The sequence below is a fragment of the Capra hircus genome, chromosome 22 (genome assembly GCF_001704415.2).
Source record: "Capra hircus breed San Clemente chromosome 22, ASM170441v1, whole genome shotgun sequence".
In the NCBI taxonomy this organism is placed as follows: domain Eukaryota; kingdom Metazoa; phylum Chordata; class Mammalia; order Artiodactyla; family Bovidae; genus Capra; species Capra hircus.
The window spans coordinates 38,596,584-38,620,711 of record NC_030829.1 but is presented as its reverse complement, the minus strand read 5'-3'; the positions used below and the strand labels follow the sequence as shown (position 1 = coordinate 38,620,711).

Here is a 24,128-nt window from a genome sequence, read left to right as displayed (position 1 = left end):
GGCCTGGAAGATGAGGACCTGAACTGAAGCACTAGCAGTGGTGCTGGAATGCAGTAAAAGGGATCTGACCCACATTTGGGAGACAGAATCAATGAGCTGAGTGGCAGACTCAGTGTGGAGTGTTGTGGGAAGGAAGGAGAAATCGACAATAACCAGGAGGTGTCATCCACAGTAATTAGACAGAGGCCACATGAAGAGGAGTAAAAGCAGGTATGTGCACTCAGTCAGAGGAAGAAGGTAAGGAGATTTTGAATACATCCAACTTAAAATGAAGGGGATTATCAAAGTGGAAATGCTCAACAGACAGGTGGAAACATAAGGTAGGGACTCAGAAGGAAGGTAAGGCTGGATCTGAGTATGGATTGGAGTACAGGAAATACATGCATTGTCTCAAGGACAGTGGCCCCGAGGAGGAGGGCTGAGGACTCCATCAGGATGACTATCCTCATCTTTCTTCCTCTCTGATTCTCAGTTTTGTCTTTCCACAGCCCTTAATAGTCCGTGTGCTCCCTGTGTGGGACTCAGGTCTGGTCCCCCAGCGTTTCCTTACCCTGGCTATTTGGTCTGCCATTTGGAGACGGCCGTCCAGCTCTCGTCTGATCTGGGCTGCTTGCTCATCCGGATTGTCCAGCTGCACAAAAGCACAAACATGGAGACTTTGAATTGGGGTGACGACAAAAGCCCAGGAACTCATGACTTTACAATTAACACTCTTACTCTGTGCTCCCATGGACCTATTTCACTAAAACTTAAGTACTGTGTGACAGACAAATCCTTTTAGACAGAGTGTGATGGGGCAGGCAGGCTATTCCTAAGAAAGGCATCTGAATGAACTTGGATAGAAGCACTTATGAACTTCTAGGCAGTAGTGTTTCTAATGAGGGCCTGATGCAGCACTTCTGTTTGGGGTCCAATGAAGAAAGTGTTCACAGGGCAGACATACAGGGAAAGAGACAGTAATATAACCATTAGGGATTTATGGAGCAGACACAGTTCGCATCCAAAGCACCTACATAGCATATTTCCTGCTATTCTCCCACCCCTGGACCATTAGTCAGTTATTGCATCCTTTCTCTCTGAGCCCTGAGACCTTCTCAACCAGTACTCCAGATGGCAGCAGCCTCTCAGGTGGTGTTGATACCTTATATACACTACTATGTATACAATATTGATAGATAACTAATAGAACCGACTGTGAAGCATAGGGAACTCTACTCAATGCTGTGTGGTGACCTGCACGGTGAGGAAATCCAAATCAGAGGGGATATCTGCATACGTGCAGCTGACTCACTCTGTTCTACAGCAGAGACTGGCACAACACCGTAAAGCAACTATATTCCAGTAAAAATCAATGAAAAATTAAACAGTATAAGAGAAGTAGCTGCATGTCTCCTTCTAACTAATTGAAGGCATGCCTTAGAAACTATACTGAGTATGCTTCAAAGGAAGGTCACCAATGAACTGTTTGTGAAATTTGAGGTTAGTTACCCACTCAGCTGACTTTTGGCACATCTATATTAAATTTACATGTGGTTCAAAAAAAGAAATCTATCTTTGTCTTTTCTGATGGGGAGACAATCCCCTAACTTCTCTGGTGTCAGTTTTTACCATCTATAGAATAAAGGTGTTGGTTACATAATCTCCAGCATCCCTTTCCCATATTTCTACAAATCTGTGAAATATATTCTAAGCATTTCTACAAAGGGCCATACAATGAATACTCTAGGCTTTGAGGGCCATAAGCTCTCTGCTGCCGTGACTCATTTCTTCCAATGAACCATGAAAACAGACACAGACAACATCTAAATAAATGAGCGGTGGTGTGTTCTAATACAATTTTATGAACAACAGGTGGTGGGCCATAGTCACGGACCCCTGCTCTAGGAATTAAAAATTCTCTCTTCATTTCTAAGTAAGCTTAGCATTACCCTTCAAACTGTAATGAGTCTGTTTTGTTCAGTAATTGATACATTATTTTATTCACAGAAGAGTTTAATAAGTACAGAACAGTGACATTCAAAAGGGATGTGCTCTATTCTTCATTTCAGAACATATTAACTCACAACAAAAAGTCAATTAAGAACTTGTGAGTTTTCTAAATCTTTTTCTTTAAAGAGCCATTTTTATTCAGAAATTTGAAGATGAAAACCCAACTCCACACTTAAAAAAAAGAAAGTCATCTACGCTATGAAATGGTACAGAAAATAAGTTATGTCTCAGTTCAGTTCAGTCACTCAGTCGTGTCTGACTCTTTGTGACCTCATGGACTGTAGCACCTCAGGCTTCCCTGTCCATCACCAACTCCCAGAGTTCACTCAAACTCATGTCCGTTGAGTTGGTGATACCACCCAACCGTCTCATCCTCTGTCGTTCCCTTCTCCTCCTGCCTTCAATCTTTCCCAGCATCAGGGTCTTTTCAAATGAGTCAGTTCTTCGCACCAGGTGGCTAAAGTATTGGAGTTTCAGCTTCAGCATCAGTCCTTCCAATGAATATTCAGGGCTGATTTCCATTAGGATTGACTGGATTGATCTCCTTGCAGTCCGAGGACCTCTCAAGAGTCTTCTCCAACCCCACAGTTCAAAAGCATCAGTTCTTTGGTGTTCAGCTTTCTTTATAGTCCAACTCTCACATCCACACATAACTGGAAAAAACATAGCTTTGATAAGACAGACCTTTGTTGGCAAAGTAATGTCTCTGCTATTTAATATGCTGTCTAGGTTGGTCATAACTTTTCTTCCAAGGAGCAAGCGTCTTTTAAAAAATTTCATGGCTGCAGTCACCACCTGCAGTGATTATGGAGCCCAAAAAAATAAAGTCTCTCACTGTTTCCACTGTTTTCCCATCTATTTGCCATGAAGTGATGGGACCAGACGCCATGATCTTAGTTTTCTGAACGTTTAATTTTAAGCCAAGTTTTGCACTCCCCTCTTTCACTTTCACCAAGAGCCTCTTTAGTTCTTCACTTTCTGCCATAAGGGTCATACCATCTGCATATTGAGGTTATTGATATTTCTCCCGGCAATCTTGATTTCAGCTTGTGCTTCATCCAGCCCGGCATTTCGCATGATGTACTCTGCATATAAGTTAAATAAGCAGGGTGACAATATACAGCCTTGACGTACTCCTTTCCCTATCTGGAACCAGTCTGCTGTTTCATGTCCAGTTTTAACTGTTGCTTCCTGACCTGCATACAGATTTCTCAAGAGGCAGGTCAGGTGGTCTGGTATTCCCATCTCTTTAAGAATCTTCCACAGTTTGTTGTGATCCACACAGTCAAAGGCTTTGGTGTAGTCAATAAAGCAGAAGTAGATGTTTTTCTGGAACTCTTTTGGTTTTTTGATGATCCAGCATAGGAAGTCAAGAAATACCTGGAGTAACAGGCAAATTTGGCCTTGGAATACAGAATAAAGCAGGGCAAAGGCTAATAGAGTTTTGCCAAGAGAACGCACTGGTCATAGCAAACACCCTCTTCCAACAAAACAAGAGAAGACTCTACACATGGACATCACCAGATGGTCAATACTGAAATCAGACTGATTATATTCTTTGCAGCCAAAGATGGGAGAAGCTCTACACAATCAGGAAAAACAAGACCGGGAGCTGACTGTGGCTCAGATCATGAACTCCTTATTGCCAAATTCAGACTTAAATTGAAGAAAGTAGGGAAAACCACGAGACCATTCAGATATGACCTTAATCAAATCCCTTATGATTATACAGTGGAAATGAGAAATAGAGTCAAGGGATTAGATCTGATAGACAGAGTGCCTGATGAACTACGGACAGAGGTTTGTGACTCTACAGGAAGCAGGGATCATGACCATTCCCAAGAAAAAGAAATGCAAAAAGGCAAAATGGTTGTGTGAGGAAGCCTTACAAACAGCTGTGAAAAGAAGAGAAGCCAAAGGCAAAGGAGAAAAGGAAAGATATACCCATTTGAATGAAGAGCAGCAAGGACAGATAAGAAAGCTTTCCTAAGTGAACAATGCAAAGAAATAGAGGAAAACAATAGAATGGGAAAGACTAGAGATCTCTTAAGAAAATCAGAAATACCAAGGGAACATTTCATGCAAAGACGGGCACAATAAAGGACAGAAATGGTATGGACCTAACAGAAGCAAAAGATATTAAGAAGAGGTGGCAAGAATACACAGAAGAATTATACAAAAATAATTATGTCTACTATGATATAAATAAGAAAGCTGGATAATTTACAATCTTTTTTTTTTTTTTGAAGTACCATGAATAGCCGCCTTTGGTTTGTTCTACAAAACAATAATCTACCTGGCTTTATGCTCTTTTTATCACCCTATTCAATTAATTTGTTGCTTTATCTTCTCTCTTCCACAGGTTTTTTAAAAAATTAATTTATTTCTTTATTGAAGGATAATTGCTTTACACAATTTTGCTGTTCCAGAGTTTTGATGAGCAGAACTATTTCCTAGATCATGAAGACTGGATTGTAACTTTTGGCCATATATCTAGCATTTCTCAAAGGGTGTTCTGCAGAACAACCACCGTAATAAATACTCCAGAAGAAAGGACTTGGAAAGGCTCCAAAAGAATGTTAGATAAGCCTGGAAAATGCTGTGTTGAAATACAGTTTCTGAGTTCTTCAGTAAGGAAAACTGTCAGATTTTGAAACAGTTCAACTATTATTTAACTTAAAATTTTATTTTTTTGCATAATGCCCAAAGAACAAGAGTTGGAAATCCTGTTCTAAATTAATCAGCAGTCACAGCACTGACCAGTGGGCCATCTGTCACTGCTTGACAACTGGCACACACAGGAAACCTGGTATCCTCAGGGCTGGTTTACGCTCCAATGAAGTTCTTTTCAGTCTGTTTCCTGGAAACTTCAGACCTCTTCAGATCCAGGTGCAAATCCACTGGGAACACTTAGAAATGAATGTCTTGTTCAAAATATTATGCAATATATATATATATATATATCTCTGACTACTTCACTGAGAAGAAGCAAAATTATTTGGTTAGAGGCTACAGTTACGGGTTCTATCAGAAGATATGGTGCTCACAGAGGTTAAAACTGAAAAAAAAAAATGTAACAGAACTATTTCCATTATGAAAATTCTCAGAGGTGTCTGAGGGCTCCCACTGGCCTCACCAAATACAACTACAAATGGCAAAGGAAGCCAGCAGTGAAGATGATGAGCAGGCTAGGTCTATATGAAATGTCATTCATTCATTGGTTTACCTATTTGTTCATCAAACTTTTATGGAATGTCTTGCTATGCGTAATACTGGAATACAGAAAGGAACAAGACGGACCCAGCCCTGACTCTATGGAGCTCAAAATCTAGACAGAATAGGTATGATTATTTGAATAATTTGGACACATAAGAGAAGGGATTAGCATTTACTGACGCCTATTTCAAGAGCAGGTATTATATGACATATATTAAACCCTTTTCTCAGGGGTTCCAAGAAATAAATCTTAACATGCATTCTCCCAGGAAAAGGATTCTGGGCCAGGAAACATTGCTTCCTCCTGAAAATTCATAATGCATATTTACATAATATTTAGGGAAATTCTGTAGTAAATAAGCCTACTTAACTGCATTTAATATTGTCTTTGACATAGTTATTTCAGTGAAAACAAGTGTTCCACAGGGTAGTGTGGAAAATTCCCCATGCAAAACATCTTTATGAGGAAGGTACCTTTATCATCACCATCTTATAGACAAGGAAACAGTCTCTGTAATGTACAGGAATGTGGTAAAATGGAATGAGCCATGTGAAATGGAGTTGGCCCTGCCTCAACCTGGAACTCTTTTTGTTCTGCTTAACATTGACTTTCTTTTGTTATTGAGTTGTTCTGGTGTTCTTTTTGGCCCTGACAATTAACTTCTCACTCTTACTTTGTTTAATCAATACAAAGAATCCCCACCCCTCCCCGCCCCATGACTGGGGGGAAGAAAAATAGCTACCCTCTGTTTCCTATCATGACTGATTTCTTCTGGGCAGGCTGCAGCAGTGCCAGAGGCCTCCCTAAGAAATGACAGCAACAGGCATGTCCTTATCCTGGCTCTGCCACTTAGTAGCTGTGTGACCTTGGGCAAGTTACTTAACCTCTCTGTGCTCAGGCCTCCTCATCTGAATAATCAGGATAATACGTCTACCCAAGAAGTAATGGGGATTCACCGAGACCACAGATATAAAGCATTTAGCCCACTCCTTGGCACGCAGCAAACACTTAGGAAATAGTGGCTGCTGGCTGTGTTATAAGAACAGCTCATGCTGGCTGTCATTCTGACATGGCCCACAATGGGGCATCAAAGATTCAGATGAAAGGTGCCGGATGGGCTAGTGTCCCTGCCAGGTGTGGGTGTGGGTGTCTTGGTCTAATCTTCTGTGCCCAAAAAGGAAACTGACAGGGGCTTCCATTTCTGGACAAATTTCCTCGGCTTTTCAGTGTATCCTACTTTCTCCAGGGTCAAGTCCTTTGCTCTGTTGGACTTTAATTAGCAGGAGTGACCAGAAGGTGGACACTGCTGTCTGAGAGTTAATAATCTGAAGGAAAGATGGAAACAGAAATGCAACCAAAGCTCCTGAAAACAGTCTGGTGTGAGAGAGGGGCCAACCTCCACCAAAAGGCTCCACAGACCCACTGGATGAGGCCCCTCCACAATAAAGAGAAATCAAGAAATTATTTTCAAGAGCTGAAAAGAAAAAGTCAGCACGGAGCTTCCATGGAAACAAGGTTCTGTTTACCTTGCTGGTCTTTTCCACCAAGAAAAGGAGAGATCTGCTGGCGAACCAGGCCAAGGGCAAACCTTTCCTGCCGACAGCTCATTAGGGTTAAAATATGTACATGTGCATGAAGGCTTTTTACCTAATTAGCCAAATAATCTTCCTACTAGCAGGGGTCAGACAGAGGCAGCATGGTTGTTTTGATTTGCCAGCCAAGCAAAAGGAACCATTTCTCTGGGCTTTTCTTTTAAAGTGATGGAGAACTAAGCTCGGCACAGGGTTAATGCAGACAAGTATCACCTCAGCCAGGGGTTCAAGCCCATCCAGAGGTCTAGGATTGTCTCCACTCACCGCTGTGCCCTTTCAGTCAATGTAGACACGAGAACTCAGCCCATCTTGGCTGTCGGGCTAGCTAGCACTGGCAGGAACGCCACACAGGGGAGGACCCCCAGGGGGAGTCTGTGCCCAGCTATCCCAATCCTTGGCTGCAGGACTCTCATCTCTCTTAACCTCTCTGAGTCTCAGTTTTTTGACTGCAGCTGCTGCTGCTGCCGCTACTGCTAAGTCGCTTCAGTCGTGTCCGACTCTGTGCGACCCCATAGACGGCAGCCCACCGGGCTCCCCCGTTCCTGGGATTTTCCAGGCAAGAACACTGGAGTGGGTTTTAATTGCAGAGGGAGGACTATTTTCACCTTGCACAGCTACTGAAAGGACTGAATGAGACCTTGTGCTGCAAGGGAAGTCAGGCTGACTTGAGTTCAAACCTTGACTCCGCAATTTCCTTACTCAAAGGGATCAAACAGGTGACTGAACCCTTCTAAGCCTCGGTTTCCTAGTCTGTAAAAAGGGGAGAAGATAAGATACCCACCTCAGTGTGCTTAGAGCATGATGGAGTGGAATGATAATGGTGTGCCCATACGAGATCCTATAGCTTAGCAACTCATTTCTAGAATGAACTCTTTTAAGGACGGGTGCTCATCAGATGTTACCTCCCCTCCGTGCCCTTTGCGATGTATGAAAGAAACCAGGCTGGGGGACAGGGGAGCCCTGGTGTGGACCAGAGGTACTTGTGTTCTGTTCTTGATTTGAACTTAGCCGGAAGATGTCAGGCCAGAGCCATGATCTCTCTGTCCACAACCCCGTTATCTGATAAATAACAAACCCTCAGAGATTATGTTCCAGGAGTCTCTGAAAAGCCTAGAGGAGCATTTCTCAAAGCTACACTCGGGGGAACACGAGTCCTAGGGACCCTCCACGAGATAGGGTTGTGTGTGTTCCTCTCTCCCCTTTCTGAGAAGCAAGAAGACACCTAAGTGGGAAATCCTACATGAAGGCGAGGTTGTGTGGGTCCATATTTCCCAAACTTATCTGACCACATGGGTAGTACATGTGAATACCCCACACATTTTGGGTCATGCTCGCTAGGCAGTTCTCCCATGTGCCTCACTTTTCTCATGGCCATGGATAGAATTTGGTGTGGGGGGAGAAGAGGAGGAGGCAGGGAGGAAGCACCCACACTATGCAAATAAGTCTATATCTCAGGGAAAAGGGACCCATCTGGGAGACCCTGTCTGACATCTGGGGTGATGGAGATATCGTGCCAGGGCCTGGGCACGCAGCCCCCTCACTGGCCTCACAGCCCTGGACAACAGGCCTTGCCAGTGCGCCTGGAGACATCCTTGGGTACCAGCTTTCCCTAGGGATGCCTCAGTGCTCTGGGGCTCACACATTATTTTGTGGAGGCAAGTCCAACTCTGGACTCATCCAGTCATCACTGTTACTGCCACAAAGCAACCCACCATCAAGCGAAGAAAGGACTGTGATTCAAATATGCAGAAAATTGAAATAAACAGGCAGAGTACTCGATGCATTGTTTGAGTAATTGTTCTTCTTTCTGGACAAATCTCTAGTCCTCAGCCTCAGAGCAAATGGACCGAGTTCAGTCTCAGGACTACACTGACATGACCCAGATCAGAGATGACACAGTGACTTCAGGGTAGAGATGAGGGTAGAGGCCCTGCTGAGCTCTGCGGCCTGCTGGGCACCACATTCCCTCTCTGTCTGCTCCACTGTGTCCTCCGCCCAGGCCTGTGGAAGGGCTGGCTTGCTCCTGCTGCTGCACACACCATCTGCCACACCTGCAGCACTCACCCTTGTCTCCTCCGTGACTTAACCCTAACCTCCTCCATCCTTCAGTTTGGCAGCAAACACCAGACTCGGGGAGTTCCCACTGCCGTACACTCTCCCGGTGCGGGCACGTTCCCTTCATCAGCATTTATTGCAATTATAGTTTTACATCCACTCATGAGATTATGTGCTGTCCACCTACTAGGCTGTAAACCCTGTGAGGGCAGGGGATGTGATTTTGCTGACCTCTGCATCCCTGGCACCCAGCCTGGTGCCAACTACAGAGTGTGCTCTGATGACTGCCTGGCCAACTAAAGGACTGAGTTAATGAACTGTGACCTGAAGGAAAGTAACCCACCCACAGTCACAGCATCATCATCAGTGATAAGGCTGGGACTATGTTCCTAACCTGCTCACTTCTAGGCTCTGTCTTGCTGCTCAGCGCTGTGTCCTGCAATGGGCCACTTTCCCTGAAATACATGAAGTCTAAACTTGGCTGGCTTATACCCAGTCACGTCGCCGATAAAGCATCCTTAATTCTGGGCTACCGGGGATCAAGGCAGGTGCGCCTATCAGCAGCTGCAGGGCAAGCCACCTGCTGACCTGAGCTTAGCTCCATCTGTTCCCCTTGTTTCCCTTCTACTTCCCAGGCTGCTCCCTTGGTGCCCAGGGACTCGTGTCTGAGAGGGAGGCTGCCAGAAGCAGCTGCGGAGGAGAGCAGAGGCCCCTCCCAGCATTCCACCCCCCACCCAACCCCGTCCTCCACAGGCCTCTTTTTTTTTATCCTCCTTCAGAGACAAACTGCTCCAGCCAATGCTGCCTTCCTGGTGCACTGCAGTCTGGAAAGTTACAGCCAGGACAGAGTCAGCTTCCACCCAGGGGGTGTGGGTGCCGGAGCTCAAGCCTCAAGAACACGCTGAGGTCTGTACAGGCCTTCGTTACTACACTCAGTGCCTGGCTGCCGCCTCCAGGCTCCTGTCCTCCTGTCTCTTACAGCCCGTCTCCCCTCTGTCCACCTCCGACGTGGAGGCTGTGGAAGAGGGTCACACCTCTCCTGTCCAAGATCAATTGCTGCCTTTCCGCTTTGAAGCCGCGCAACACTGAACAAGTTATTCGATTTCTCCAAGTCTTCACTTTTAATTTCTCAACTCTGTTAACTCTATGATGGGAATAATAATGCGAATACCTCCTTCGTAGGGTTGATGAGAGGTTAAACGAGGTGGTATGTGTATGATGCTTGGCAAAGTGCCTGGCACACACTTTCTGTAAATCTTAGCAGCTATTAGCACTCGGCATTCTGCAGCCCGTATACTTCATCCTTACACAAGTTCTGATTCTATTAACACTTCAAATGGCAGAACAGGTTTCCCCTACTTTCATGAAGGAAAACAAGCTTCAAAAGATGAAGTCACTTGCTGGTAGTTTCAGAGACAGCTGACCCTGCACAGAGGGTATAACCCTGAGAAAAATAGAGCACCAGAAAACCTGTTTTTTCAGAACCAGAAAACCTTAAGATCAAACCCCACCTTCATTACACACTCACTGTGTGACCAAGGCCAGGGCACTCAACCTCTCTGAGCATCTGTACCTGAACTCTAAAATAATTTCCTCAGGGGACTTCTATGATGACAATCATAATAGACATTTCCACACTCTAGGGGTTTGATACATTGTAGGTTTATTATTACTTCTATTATTATTACTGGGGGCGAACCTGATGAAATCTGCAGCCTTGTCTCTGATGTGAGTCTTTATGAGGGCTCCACTTCAGGGTAATTTGTGGACTTTGGTATCCCGTGCACACTCAATTATATTCTGTTTTCATTAAAAACATTCAACATTAGTGGTAAAGGTAAAATAAGTTAGTGTCTTTCTTTCCCATGCCTTATTCCCTCTCCAAGAGAAGACCTTGTGTAGGTCAAAGTCTCCATTCTGAAGGATGCACCTCTCCTTGATTGCAAAAGGCAAGGTTCAGCTCCCAGAGTCTGCCAGCCAATGAGAACATCCTCCGCATCTGAGTCACCCATTTTATGTCTTTGCTGGCTTCTGGCAATGCAGTAAATATAACCCAAGAGCTCCAAATGCAGCAATTCTCTGAGTGAGCAGCAAATAAATATATAAAAATACCCTGGAAAGGAAACCAATCCATTCCTTTATGATCCTGCAGTGCTCAACCAGCCTCCCCCTACCCCCACCCAAGTCCTGCAATGACCTCCCCTCTGCCTTCCACCATGTCAAATCTGATGTATCATTCAGGGGGCTGGTTCCAGACCCATATTCTTCAGGGAAGCCCTCCTGGATTGCTTTGGTCACATATAAACTTGCTGTTGTAGGCAGTGCTGGCCTGTCTAGCATTTCAACCTTCTCTGTGTCACGTGTTTTGGATTTCTTTTCCTGCCTCAATAATTGCTCAGTTCAGTTGTTCAGTCATGTCCAACTCTTTGTGGCCCCTTGGACTGCAGCGTGCCAGGCTTCCCTCTCCGTCACCAACTCCCTGAGCTTGCTCAAACTCATGTCCATCGAGTTGGAGATGCCATCCAACCATCTCCTCCTCTGTCATCCCCTTCTCCTGCCTTCAACCCTGCCCAGCCTCAGGGTCTTTTCCAATGAGTCCGTTCATCACTTCAGGTGGCCAGAGAACTGGAGCTTCAGCTTCAGCATCAGTCCTTCCAATGAACACCCAGGACTGATCTCCTTTAGGATGGACAGTAGGGCACAATAGTCAGGGACCCAGGGAACTAGAAACAGTCAGACCTGGTCTCAAAACTTTGCTCTGCCATTTACTAGCTGACAATATACTCTCTATGTCTGCCGCTTCATCTGCAAAGTGGGAGTCCTAATACTAACGATGCCAACAGCAGAGGTTTGTAGTGAGAATAAAAGAAGATGGTACTCATAAGGCACTTAGCACGGTGTCTCAAATACAATGCGAGGACACAGAGTCAGGCTATCATTTAGTACTTTTGGGGCCAGAGCTTATGAATTTTGTCCAGCATGAAGGACACAGCTGTGCTTTTTATGGATCATCTTAATGATCTTTACTGCTGGGGCTGGGAGATGCTCCAGTTCACTTAGACCATCCTGAGGTCACAGAGATCAAAGCCACTGAGAGAGCAGGCGTTGTCTTTCAGAGTGGGAGTGCGGCCACTGAAGCTTGGCATACAGAGGCAGCAGCTGGTTTCTGTGCTTGGGACTAGGTTGGTTTATTCCTTCTTAACTATGAAGTCATATCTACGGTATCTCCTGAATCCATCTAATCTATTCATCCACTTTCCTAGGGCAGGTTACCACTGTCTCCACCCTGGAGCACTGGCCTGTTTGCCTGCATGCTCTCTGACAAAGCAGTTCTCAACCTGGCCCATACATGAGAAACATCTAGGGGACAGGAAAGACAATCCTGATACCCAGACTACACCCAGATCAACTAAATCAGACATTTGACTTGGGGCTCAGACAGGCATCTTTTTTTTTTTTAAACCTGTTCAGATGATTCCAACATGCAGTAAAGGTTAACAGTCTTTACCAAAAGCCAGTGGTTCTCAAACTATGGTGAGAATCCACCAGAGAAATTGTTAAAAGAGAGTTTTGGGCCTCATTTCTAGAGAGCTTTGATTCAGTAAGTCTGGGGTGAGAATCAAGAATTTACTCATTCTGAGTGATGCTGATGCTGAGAACTGCATTCTGAGGGGATGCCTGTAGTGTATTCTGCTCATCTTGCTGGAATGTGCATTTGCTCATATTTCTCTCATGCTTAAGCCCCTACAGTAATACTCTATTATCCTTGGCAACAGGAATCTGAGATCCTTATCAAAGCAGACTATACTACAAAGCTATAATCATACAAACAGTATGGTACTGGGACAAAAACAAAAATATAGATCAATGCAAAAGGACAGAAATCCCAGTAATAAACCCACACACCTATGGTCAATTAATCTTTGACAAAGGAGGCAAAACTATATAATGGAGAAAGATAGAATCTTCAATAAATATGGTTGGGAAAATTGAAAGTTTACATGTAAAATAATGAGATTAGAACATGCTTTAACACCACACACACACACAAACTCAAAATGGATTAAAGACCTAGATGTAAGACCTGATACTATCAACTCTCAGAGGAAAACATAGGAAGAACACTCTTGACATAAATTGCAGCAATATATTTTTTTTCAATCAGCCTCCTACAGTATTGGAAATAACAAAAACAAACAAACGGAACCTAATCAAACTCAAAATCTTCAGCACAGCTAAGGAAACCATAAACAAAATGAAAATACAATTTGTAGAATGGCAGAAAAGATTTTCAATGATGTAACTGACAAAGGATTAATCTTCAAAATCTACAAACAGCTCATGATGCTTGATTAAAGAAAAATTCTATAAAAAAAATTGGCTTAAATAGACATTTCTCCAAAGAAGAAACACAGACAGCCAAGAGGCACATGAAAAGATGTTTAACATTGCTAAGTTATTAGAGAAATGCAAATCAAAACTGCAATGAGGTATCACCTCATACCGATCAGAATGATCAGCATCAAAAAGTCTATAAACAATAAAAGGTGGAGAGAGTGTGAAGAAAAGAGAACCCTCCTACACTGTTGATGGGAATGTATGTTGGTACAGGCATTATGGAGAACAGTATCGAGGTTCCTTAAGAAACTGAAAATAGAACTACCATATGACCCAGCAAGCCCATTCCTGGACATAAATCCAGAGGGAACCTTGGTTCAATAGGATACATGCACCCTAAAGTTCCTGCAGTGCTGTTTACAACAGCCAAGGAATGGAAGCAACCTAAATGTCCACTGACAGATGACTGGATACAGAAAATGTGGTACATTTATACGATGGGCTATTACTCAGCCATGAAAAACACAATAATGCCATTTGCACCAACATGGATGAACCTAGAGATTATCGTGTTAAGTGAAATAAGTCAGACAAAGATGAATATCATGTAATATTGCTTATACCCAGAATCTAAAAAATAATACAACTGAACTTATTTACAGAACAGAAACAGACCCACAGACTCAGAAAACAAACTTATGGTTACCAAAGGGGAAACACTGTTGGGGAGGGATAAATTGGGGGTTTGGGATTGTCATATACACACGACTACATTTAAAATAGATAAACAACAAGGACCCACTGAATAGCATAGACAATGCTGGTCAATACTCTGTAATAACAGAATATGGGGAAAGATGGGAAAAGAATCTGCAAAATAGATACACATGTATGTATAACTGAATCAGCCTGCTTTACACTTGACACTAATACAACGTTGCTAAAAACTATACTCCCAATACTTCCCAATACAAAATGGAAATGAAAAGCAACAACGAAGCTGAGGCAGCATTACCATCTGGCTCCTGCACGGCTTTCTAGCCTTTTTTTCCCACCGCTTTATCTTGCTCTCTGGGCCCAGGCCACTCTGGGCTGCTTCCAATTCTCAGACATGACATACTTATTCATGGCCCCGAGCCAAGGTGCGTGTGCTGCCTTCCTCTGCCATCTTCATCTGGCTGACACTCACCCCACCTCCCAGTCGCCATGATGTTGCTTCCTTAGGATACTTCTTCACCCCAGCCAAGGTCACTTCCTCAAGGTCCCCACAACATGTTGAACCTCCTCTTCTACCAATCTAATCACATGTGCCATTATTTGCTCCAGGTCATGCTCTCTGCAAGACTATAAGCGCCTTGATGACAGGGACTGTGTCTGTCAGGTCCACTACAAAATATCCTGACTGATGCATGGTAGATATGCAAGAAGTAGTTGCAGAATTAACTTTGAGATGGAGATAATAATGTCTACTTGGCAGGGTGGTTTTGATGAATTAATGAGACAAGGTTGTTGAAAACACTTAGTGTAGTGTTTGATATTTAACAGATGGTTAAATTATGACCTCCTGGAATGAGAAGTCAAGTGGGTCTTAGGAAGCATTGCTACGAACAAAGCTAGTAGAGGTGATGGAATTCCAGTTGAGCTGTTTCAAATCCTAAAAGATGATACTGGGAAAGTGCTGCACTCAATATGCCAGCAAATATGGAAAACTCAGCAGTGGCCACAGGACTGGAAAAGGTCAGTTTTCATTCCAATCCCAAAGAAAGGCCACGCCAAAGAATGCTCAAACTACTGTGCAACTGCACTCATCTCACACGCTAGCAAAGTAATGCTCAAAATTCTCCAAGCCAGGCTTCAACAGTACATGAACTGTGAACTTCCAGATGTTCAAGCTGGTTTTCGAAAAGGCAGAGGAACCAGAGATCAAATTGCCAACATCTGCTGGATCATCGAAAAAGCAGAAGTTTCAGAAAAAACATTTATTTCTGCTTTATTGACTATGCCAAAGCCTTTGACTATGTGGGTCACAACAAACTGTGGAAAATTCTGAAAGAGACTGGAATACCAGACCACCTGACCTGCCTCCTGAGAAATCTGTACACAGGTCAAGAAGTAACAATTAGAACTAGACATGGAACAACAGACTGGTTCCAAATCATGAAGAGTACACCAAGGCTGTATATTGTCACTCTGCTTATTTAACTTATATGCAGAGTACATCATGCAAAATGCCAGGCTGGATGAAGCACAAGCTGGAATCAAGATTACCAGGAGAAATATCAATAACCTCAGATATGCAGATGACATGACCCTTATGGCAGAAAGCAAAGAAGAACTAAAGAGCCTCTTGATGAAAATGAAAGAGCAGAGTTTTTGAAAAAGCTGGCTTAAAACTCAACATTCAGAAAATTAAGATGATGGCATCCAGTCTCATTACTTTATGGCAAATAGATGGGGAAACAATGGAAACTGTGAGAGACTTTATTTTCTTTAGGCTGCAAAATCACTGTAGATGGTGACTGCTGCCATGAAATTGAAAGGAACCTGTTCCTTGGAATAAAAACTGTGACCAACCTAGACAGCATATTAAAAAGCAAACATTACTTTGCCAACAAAGGTCCATTTAATCAAAGCTAAGGTTTCTCCAGTAGTCATGTATGGATGTAAGAGCTGGACTATAAAGAAAGCAGAGCACTGAAGAGTTGATGCTTTTGAACTGTGGTGTTGGAGAAAACTCTTGAGAGTCTCTTGGACAGCAAGGAGATCCAATCAGTCCATGCTAAAGGAAACCAGTCATGAATATTCATTGGAAGAACTGTTGCTGAAGCTGTAACTCCACTACTTTGGCCACCTGATGCAAAGAACGGACTCCTTGGAAAAGATCCTGATGTTGGGAAAGATTGAAGGCAGGAGGAGAAGGGGACGACAGAGGATGAGATGGTTGGATGGCATCACCGACTTATGGACATGAGTTTGAGTAAGCTATAGGAGTTGGTGACAGAAAGGGAAACCTGGTGTGCTGCAGTCCAAGAGGTCGCAAAGAGTTGGCCATGAGTGAGCAACTGAACTGAACAAAATTATGACCTAAATAGAGATCTCAGTTCACATGGTTTAACTTATTAAGTCCTCCTTGAATGTGTAACTGAAATTGAGAAGGGTCAGAACAACTAAAGTGGTGAAAGTCATACACGTGTGAACCAGTCGAACTCTGGGAGTTTCCTCAGTTGGAACCTGGTAGCATTAATACTCAACTCACCTTTTAAAAAATATTGGCTTAAACACTTGCCGTATGCCAACCATTGTGCTACAGAATGTGAAAGCAGCACAAACAGAAATAGCTTTAGTGAGTTTATGGTCCACATGAGAGACAACATATTGAATACCGAGTATATACTATGGCCTGGTATATTCTCTAATTTTTATTCATTGTCGTGTTTAATCTTTGAGAATATTACTATCACTATTATAATCAAATCCACTTTCCAGATGAGGAAACTGAGGCCCAGAGAGATCAAAGTAACACCTCAAAGAAGCGGGAGGGCTGGGATACGAATTCAGTTCTGTCTTAATCCAGAGTGTAATCCAGACAGCTTGCTGTCCCAACACTCAGTGGGGATAACTTCCAGGATTCTTTCAAAACTAAAAAAGAAGGGTTACGATCCAATTAGTAAACTATTTCACAAATGTAAATTATTATGTTTGTTGTCATTAACTTTGAATTTATTTTTTATTAACTTCTCAAATTCTGCTCAGGCAGCTCATCTGATTAAAAAAAAATGCTGATCTGATAAAAAATGATCACTTCAAAATGAGCCACAAGAGATTTCTGACATGAATATGATAGAAAAGAATATGCCTTTTTGTGCTGTTGAATCATTTTGATATCTCAGCAGCTCTGAAGTATGGTGAAAGGCAATTTATAACTGACAAAAATAATGCACTCAATAGGAAATCCAGAAAACATCCATTAACATCTAAAATACACTAATAAAATCAAATGTTTTTGCTAAAAATGTCCACTATGTTAAGAGGAACTGAATTTCATTTTCAAATATTGATCATGCAGTATGAAAGTTACTCACAAGGTCAAAATGAAATCAGGTTTTCCAGCTTCTGTAATTATGAATTTAGTAAATATGTATATGTACATGTGGGCGAGTGTGTGTGTGTGTGCACGTTTAACAGAGATCTCAACCAGTGGAAAACGTTCAGAGCTCTCGATCATAAAGCGGTCCGTCAACTACAACGGAGGTCAAGTAGCGCAACTTCCAGGGCATGTGAGAACTGTCGCATGTGCTTCTCTCTCCTTTGCAGTATGGCACAAACAGAAGACATGTTTCATTTCTAGTACCAGCCTGATCGTTATACAAGCTCCTAGTGGAAACTGGGTCTATTCATGAGTCTACCCACATATATCATTATCTCACTTTGCCTGCCCTGAAGAGTGTGTCTACCTTGGTGATACCATTGTTCAAAGCCAAAAATATTTATGAGGGTGTATTTCACCTTGATTAAGACCTGCCAAAGAAACAGTATGTTTCTGCTATCAAATCCATAAGCAAGTAGATACATTTTATTAGTTATTTTAGAAGCATCTGTGGGCAAGAGGAAAGAGACAGTATTAAAAAGAGTGAGATTCTAAATTTTCCAACAGATGGGAGAAAACAAACAACAAAAAATCCACCCAAATTACACTGTCAGTATTGATTGACAGCTTTCTGCTTGCAATAGTCTGTATCATGTGCTAAACATGAGCAAAGGCATCAAGGTATCATCTACTCTAACACGTGATACACTGCTATATTGAAAATGTAAGTAAATACTAAAAAGTAAACTCAAAAGGGGAGCAAATTCATCAGGAAAGCCTAATGTATTCAACAGTAACAAATCAACAGTGAAATCTCACGGCTGTCTGAAGTCAACAAAGGTTGATTTCTTGCTCACCCTACATGCCCAGCGTTGATTATGGGGGCCACTACTCCACAAAGCCACTCAGGGATCCAGGCAGATGGAAGCACCATTTTGTGACTCTGCCATCTCAACATGTGGCTTCCAAGCTCACGTGACAGGGAACACAGAGCATGCACAACCCATAGCCTGTTGGCTGGAGCCAGTCCCATGATCCTAAACTAACTGCAAGGGCAGCCAGAAAATGTCAAAGAACACACAAAATCTTTGGTGAGCATTTCTGCCTCTGCCACAAAAAGCCACTACAGAGTCTGGTTAAAGTGCTTAAAGTCTATCTTGAATATCTGGAAACTGCTTGATTCTCTATTTTACCTGATCTGTGCTGACAGTTCTACATCATTTCCAAGTAATGCAACTGAACTTTGTGTAACATAATTAAATTTGCATTGTGAAAGGTAAATATGGCTGTGGCTTAGAGGAGGGAAATTAAAGAAGTGCTCTTCTTGGAAAGAGAAGCCTGCAAATAAGCAATATTTTAACCAGTATAAATTAAAACAGTATTGACTGAAATACACAATTCTGGCACTGAAGTGGTTTGAATCAAGACAGCCGTAGGGTCTCATAATCTAATTTATTTCTAATGTACTCAAAGTTGTCCAGGCTAAGAAGTACTTTGAGGGCAGACCACTATCAAGACAGATGATTTCATCATCTGCCATCAAATCATAGCAAAAATCTCTTAAAATTTTATTTGCACTTGACATGCAAGACAAAATCCTCTGTGAAACAGTTTTTAAGATTAGACAGTCCACTTGCTGAAGTTACCCTTTCACATTAGCAAAAACATCTAAGTTGAATTTTCTGAGCAAAGGGAATGCTTCTTAGAGAAAAAGAAAGTTTAAGCAATTGTAGCAAATTTCTCCCCAGCTCACAAATTACTGTAAAAAGTCTCAAAGGCAAAAAAATTTAGTCAGGGATCTCATTAAACACCTTTAAAAAAAAAAACAAGTAAAGTAAATTCACAAATGGGGGTTTTGTTTTTAAAAAGCGATACCAAATGTATGTATCAGGTCAATGCCCTGCTCTTTTTATGTTAGCATTCCTGGACACAGAATTGATTTGTAGAATGACGCCTTTCAGCAAGATGTTTACTGTATTCTAAAGCAGCAGAGTGGAAAAATACATTTTTGAGAAATGGTTTTAACATGAAGTGAAACTCAAAATGATTTTCAAGTGAATAAGCTCTGTTAGGGCCTGACACAAATAGGTTTTCAATATATACTTATTGGGTGATTGCCTATATTTTATCCTCCATGTAACAGGGAACCTTCAGTATTCTAAGCTGATCTATGTGTTTTTAAATTTAAAAATCATTCTCTATGACATGACTGGATCAGCTGCTTAGTCATTTTATTTGGGTAAAAAAAAAAAAAAAAAACCAAGAGACGTACAGCACAGGGAATATAGCCAATATTTCATGGTAACTATAAATGAAGTATAACCTCTAAAAACTGGATCACTATGTTATACACCTGAAACTTGTATAATACTGAAAATCAACCATACCTCAGTAATCTTTTTTAGTTAAAAAAAGGCCTAGGGGCTTCCCTGGTGGCTCAGTGGTAAAGAGTCTGCCCGACAATGCAGGAGATACTAGTTTGATCCCTGATCTGGGAGGACCCCACATGTCACGGAGTAACTAAGCCTGGGCACCACAACTACTGGGCTGTGCTCTAGAGCCCAGGAAGTGCAAACTACTGAGCCCACGCCCCACAGCTCGCGTGCGCCCTAGAGCCGATGCTTTGCAACACGAGCCTGCACACAGCACCTAGAATAGCCCCACAGCCCGTCTCTAGACAAAAGCCCGCGCAGCAACAAAGACTCAGCACAGCCAGAAATAAACAGATGAGTAAAAACCTCAACAGGCTTAGACATTTGAGCTTCATGACTTGGAGTAAATGACATGTTTTTACAAGTTTATGATTTTGATTTCACTAAAATAAGCACCATTTAAAAAATAACAGAAAGAAAAAAGAAAGGGAAAGATCAAAAAGTAGAGGGTTTAGAAAAAATAAGAATACTTAAATATATGAAAGATAAATGAAAATCCTTCAGAAAGTTGAAAGGACTGCACAGAGATTATTATTATTGTTGTTGTTGATCCGGTTTTACTTCCATTTAAGTCCTACAGGCATTTTGCTGACATTTTAGCAAAATGTGTGCTTCTAATTTCTTATTGTGAAATTCTGTCTTAGAGATATCAAATCACAGTGCCACAGGACCCTGTTGGTTTCAGACGGTGCTTAATGGATTCTGTCTTTACAGTTTGACATCTGCAGTTGAGTTGGAAAACGGCTGATTAAAAAATTTAGAGTCAACATATGCAGCCAGCCTGCAAGGAACAAGATAATGCCCTGGGTGACAGCCTGTGGCTTTGATGTAGGACAGTTGGAAGGGATCCTGTGCTGCTGACAGGAAGTCAGACAGCAGCGCCCAACGAGGAAAAAATTCTGAAAAATTCATAAGCTTCTCTATCATTAATAATTAATCCCCAAGTCAATAATCTCTGGCAATTTATACTGGCCCGCACTGGGGAACAGTCAAGGACTGGAACTACACCTCCCTCTGTAAACCTTTCTGAAGTGATTAATTTCACAGCACCCTTCAGCTTCTTATCGGAAAAGCAAGGCTACAGAAATTCAGGAGACAGTCCTCAGCATAAACCATAATATTAGCTATCATCATGTATTAAGATGAAAGTTTCAGGTCTCTCCTTAATAAACTCCTGGAAAATGGCTTAGATTTGCTTCTTAACCAGGTGGACGTGGTTGGGGGAGGGGGTATTCTGTTCCCCAGCGTACACTGGTAAAGCGTGGTGTCATTTCTGGTTGTCACAATTGAAGGAGAGAGCACTACTAGCATCCAGGGTGTAAGAGGCCAGGGATGCTGCTAAACATCCTATTACACAATGCACGGCAAATTCCTACAACTAAGAATGACCCAGACCAAAATGTCAGTAGTACTGAGGTTGAGAAACCCTCCTGTAGATGCATGCAATCTGTTTGCTCTGACAACATATGATTATGAGGGCAAAAAGAACATGGCTGAACTGACATAGAGGCTTAACTTCAGCATGTTAATCCTCGAGCTGTTAAACTCTTTCCAATGCTACCAGCCAGGCTGAGATCTGAAATAACTTGAGGAAAGCAAGAGAGAAGAATGGGGAATTTCAGCAGTTCAGACTGTGGTTAAAAACTTTGTTTGACAGGTGTCAGGCTTCCAGAACTAATCCAGGCAGGTGTATGTGGAACCCAGTGTGAGAGGTTGCTGCATTGTGGGGTGTGTAAGACATGGCCGAGGCGGTGGCAGGGGGGTGGTGTGTGTGTCAACCACTAGAACCTTGAACGAGAGTGCTCAAGTGCATCAGCTCACCTGTGTTCTGAGTGTGTTCTTGACTCAGGCTTCCTCGTCCCAGGGGAAACCTGCAGCAAGGTCTCCAGAAGCACAGTATCTTCTCTAACATTTCTGTCAAGTGGACAATGATGGTAGCACTCACAAACCAAGACCCCAACCCGTAGGTCAGAGTGACCCAAACATACAGCCACCTCTCCTTGATTTAAAAGCCTGAGATGCCTCTTGGAACTGAATCATAACCCAAGAAGTAGAAAACCTAGGGTTGGATGGAAATGTGGGTAAGGAGGGTGACATTCAGGTGGTAGTTTAGATGCTAAGTCGTGTCTGACTTTGCGACCCCATGGACTGTATGTAGCCTGCCAGGCTCCTGTGTCCATGGGATTCTGTCCATGACATTCAGGTAGGTGATCCTTTAGTCCCTTTAATCTAACTCACTTTAAGATAAAAGTGGAAAAACCCACTTCTTTTTTTCAATCATACCAAAAAATTTTGGTGTCTCTCTTTACTAAGTTCCATTTTCAGCTATCTTCTTAGGTTTCCCAGCATCACCACTTCATAAGGAAGAAAAAAATGATGCTTGATTCTAACGTCTATGTTTCTGGAGATTCTTCCACTGTAGTGAGAAACCACACTAATCTTGTACAGAAGAAAGAGCTTCTGATGAATTCATTTTACCAAAGAACATCTTAAGCCAGTTTCTCTTCTCTGATAAGCCTCATAGTTAAGTGGGAAGTTGAGATTCTGGGCCCAGGCTTATATTACCTATCCCTTGTTAAAGTTCTCTGGAAGCATAAATGGATGCATATTTTTACATATAATTTCTACATAAACAAAGCTGCAAATAAGACACATGATGACCCAAGGAAATGTCTGCCATTGGGGTGTTGAAGGGGAGTGTTTCTTTTATTTAGGATTTGGAGACAAACTTTAGGGAAACATCCACATCCTCCAGGGCTTATCAAGAGTCATCCAGCTTGACGTGCTACCTCTGCTCATCCTCCCAGCACCCTCCCCACTGACCTCGTCCCCATGTCTATGGAAGCAGAGGCCTGGGAAAGGACAGGAGAGGGAATGATCAGAAAGAAATATAATTATCAAGGTTCCTGGGACGCTGGTCAAGGGGCATCGTGGTGGCTAGTTTTTGTGCTCCCGGGGGACTATCTGCTACTTCTCCTTTAATAACCTGGAGATACTGGAGACCTGTAAAAACAGGGTCATTTCATTTTTCCTGCTGGATGTTTGGCTTGCAGCCAGCTGGCTTCTCTGTGTCTAGGGTGTTGCTGTTGTTTAGTCGTCAGTCGTGTCTGACTCTTTGCGACCCCATGGACTATACAGCCCACCAGGGTCCCGTCCATGGGATTTCTCAGGCAAGAATACTGGGGTGGGTTGCCATTTCCTTCTCCAGGGATCTTCCTAACCCAGGGATCTTCCTAACCCAGGGATCAAACACGTGTCTCTTGCACTGGAGGGTGCATTCTCTACCACTGAGCCATTACTAAGGTTATTTTTGGCAACCTGGTTATTTGGATATGATATTATAGATACTTTGAAAAGAAAACCAAATATAAATGTGGGTGTGATTAGTATAAATCTACCCTATAAAGTGGTGCTAATAATAGATATCATTCACTGTGACTAAGAAAATTCTGCACATTAATTAAACAGCTAAGATGAATGATGGGCATAGTATGTGGCCCTCAGCTAACTAGATACTTTAGGTAGGTAGATCTAAGACACAAAGAGAATGGCAGAAGAAGGCAGGAAAGTGGTGGAATACATCTGTGGACTATTTTTACTACAACTATTTGGTACGACATAGATGCATGAGTTTCTTAAGCACCAAATGCACACAGAGAAAGATGGCCAAGCTAGAGCCATCTTGCCATAATCCTGTCCTAGAGGGGTGGATACTGGTCCAGGAAGTCCAGCAACGGGAGACTCTGGCATGGAGTCCCAGAGGTAGGAAGGGAGGAGTGATCGGGAGACAGGGAGCTTCTGAAGAAGGTCTAGCTCATGAAAACACATCTTTGCATGACAAGGATCTCCTAGGCTGCACAGCCCACCTCAGACGCACTACTGCCCAATCCAGAAGGCGCCTACTGTGCTCCACCCAAACGTGATTCCTGCCATCTTTCCTCTGTAGGGCAGGCTTTGCGTAACATCCTGTCTTCTAGACTTCTTTCCCACAGGATCTCAGAAAACCACACACTTATTGTCAGGGACCCCAGGGCAGTGTGCAAGTGCACATTTGATTGTGTAACTGTAATCAATATGTGCTTCTCCATTCCTCACAAGATAACCTTAGAGACAGCACAGAGCCTGGCCTGTTAGGAGTCCAATAAATCCTTAAGGACAGAAAGAAGGAAATGAACTTTTCGTAGGGAGTCCTCCCAAAGCCCCCCTCACAGCATTTACCACTGTAGAATTTGGTATTATTATTATGCGCAACACATAGCTAATGTTCCTTTGAGACTAGAAATTTTGGAGGGCAGGAACTACATCTGGTTTCTCTCTTGACCTCTGACCAGTGAAGAAGGAAAGAAACGGTGGACACAGTTTTTGTTGTCTGACAAACCCACACAGATTCATCTCATTTAAAGTCTCCTACAAAATCT

The 24,128-nt window shown here is 42.7% G+C and overlaps 1 protein-coding gene across 22 annotated transcripts in view; it reads right to left on the bottom strand.

Moving 5' to 3' along the window:
• CADPS (calcium dependent secretion activator) overlaps positions 1–24,128 on the bottom strand; it is a 480,914-nt gene that overhangs the window by 258,524 nt on the left and 198,262 nt on the right. For all 22 annotated transcript variants that reach the window (XM_018038339.1, XM_018038330.1, XM_018038334.1 and 19 more), the window contains exon 4: positions 551–631. In XM_018038339.1, coding sequence (XP_017893828.1) covers positions 551–631 — 81 coding nt within the window. The remainder of the gene's footprint in view (positions 1–550; positions 632–24,128) is intronic.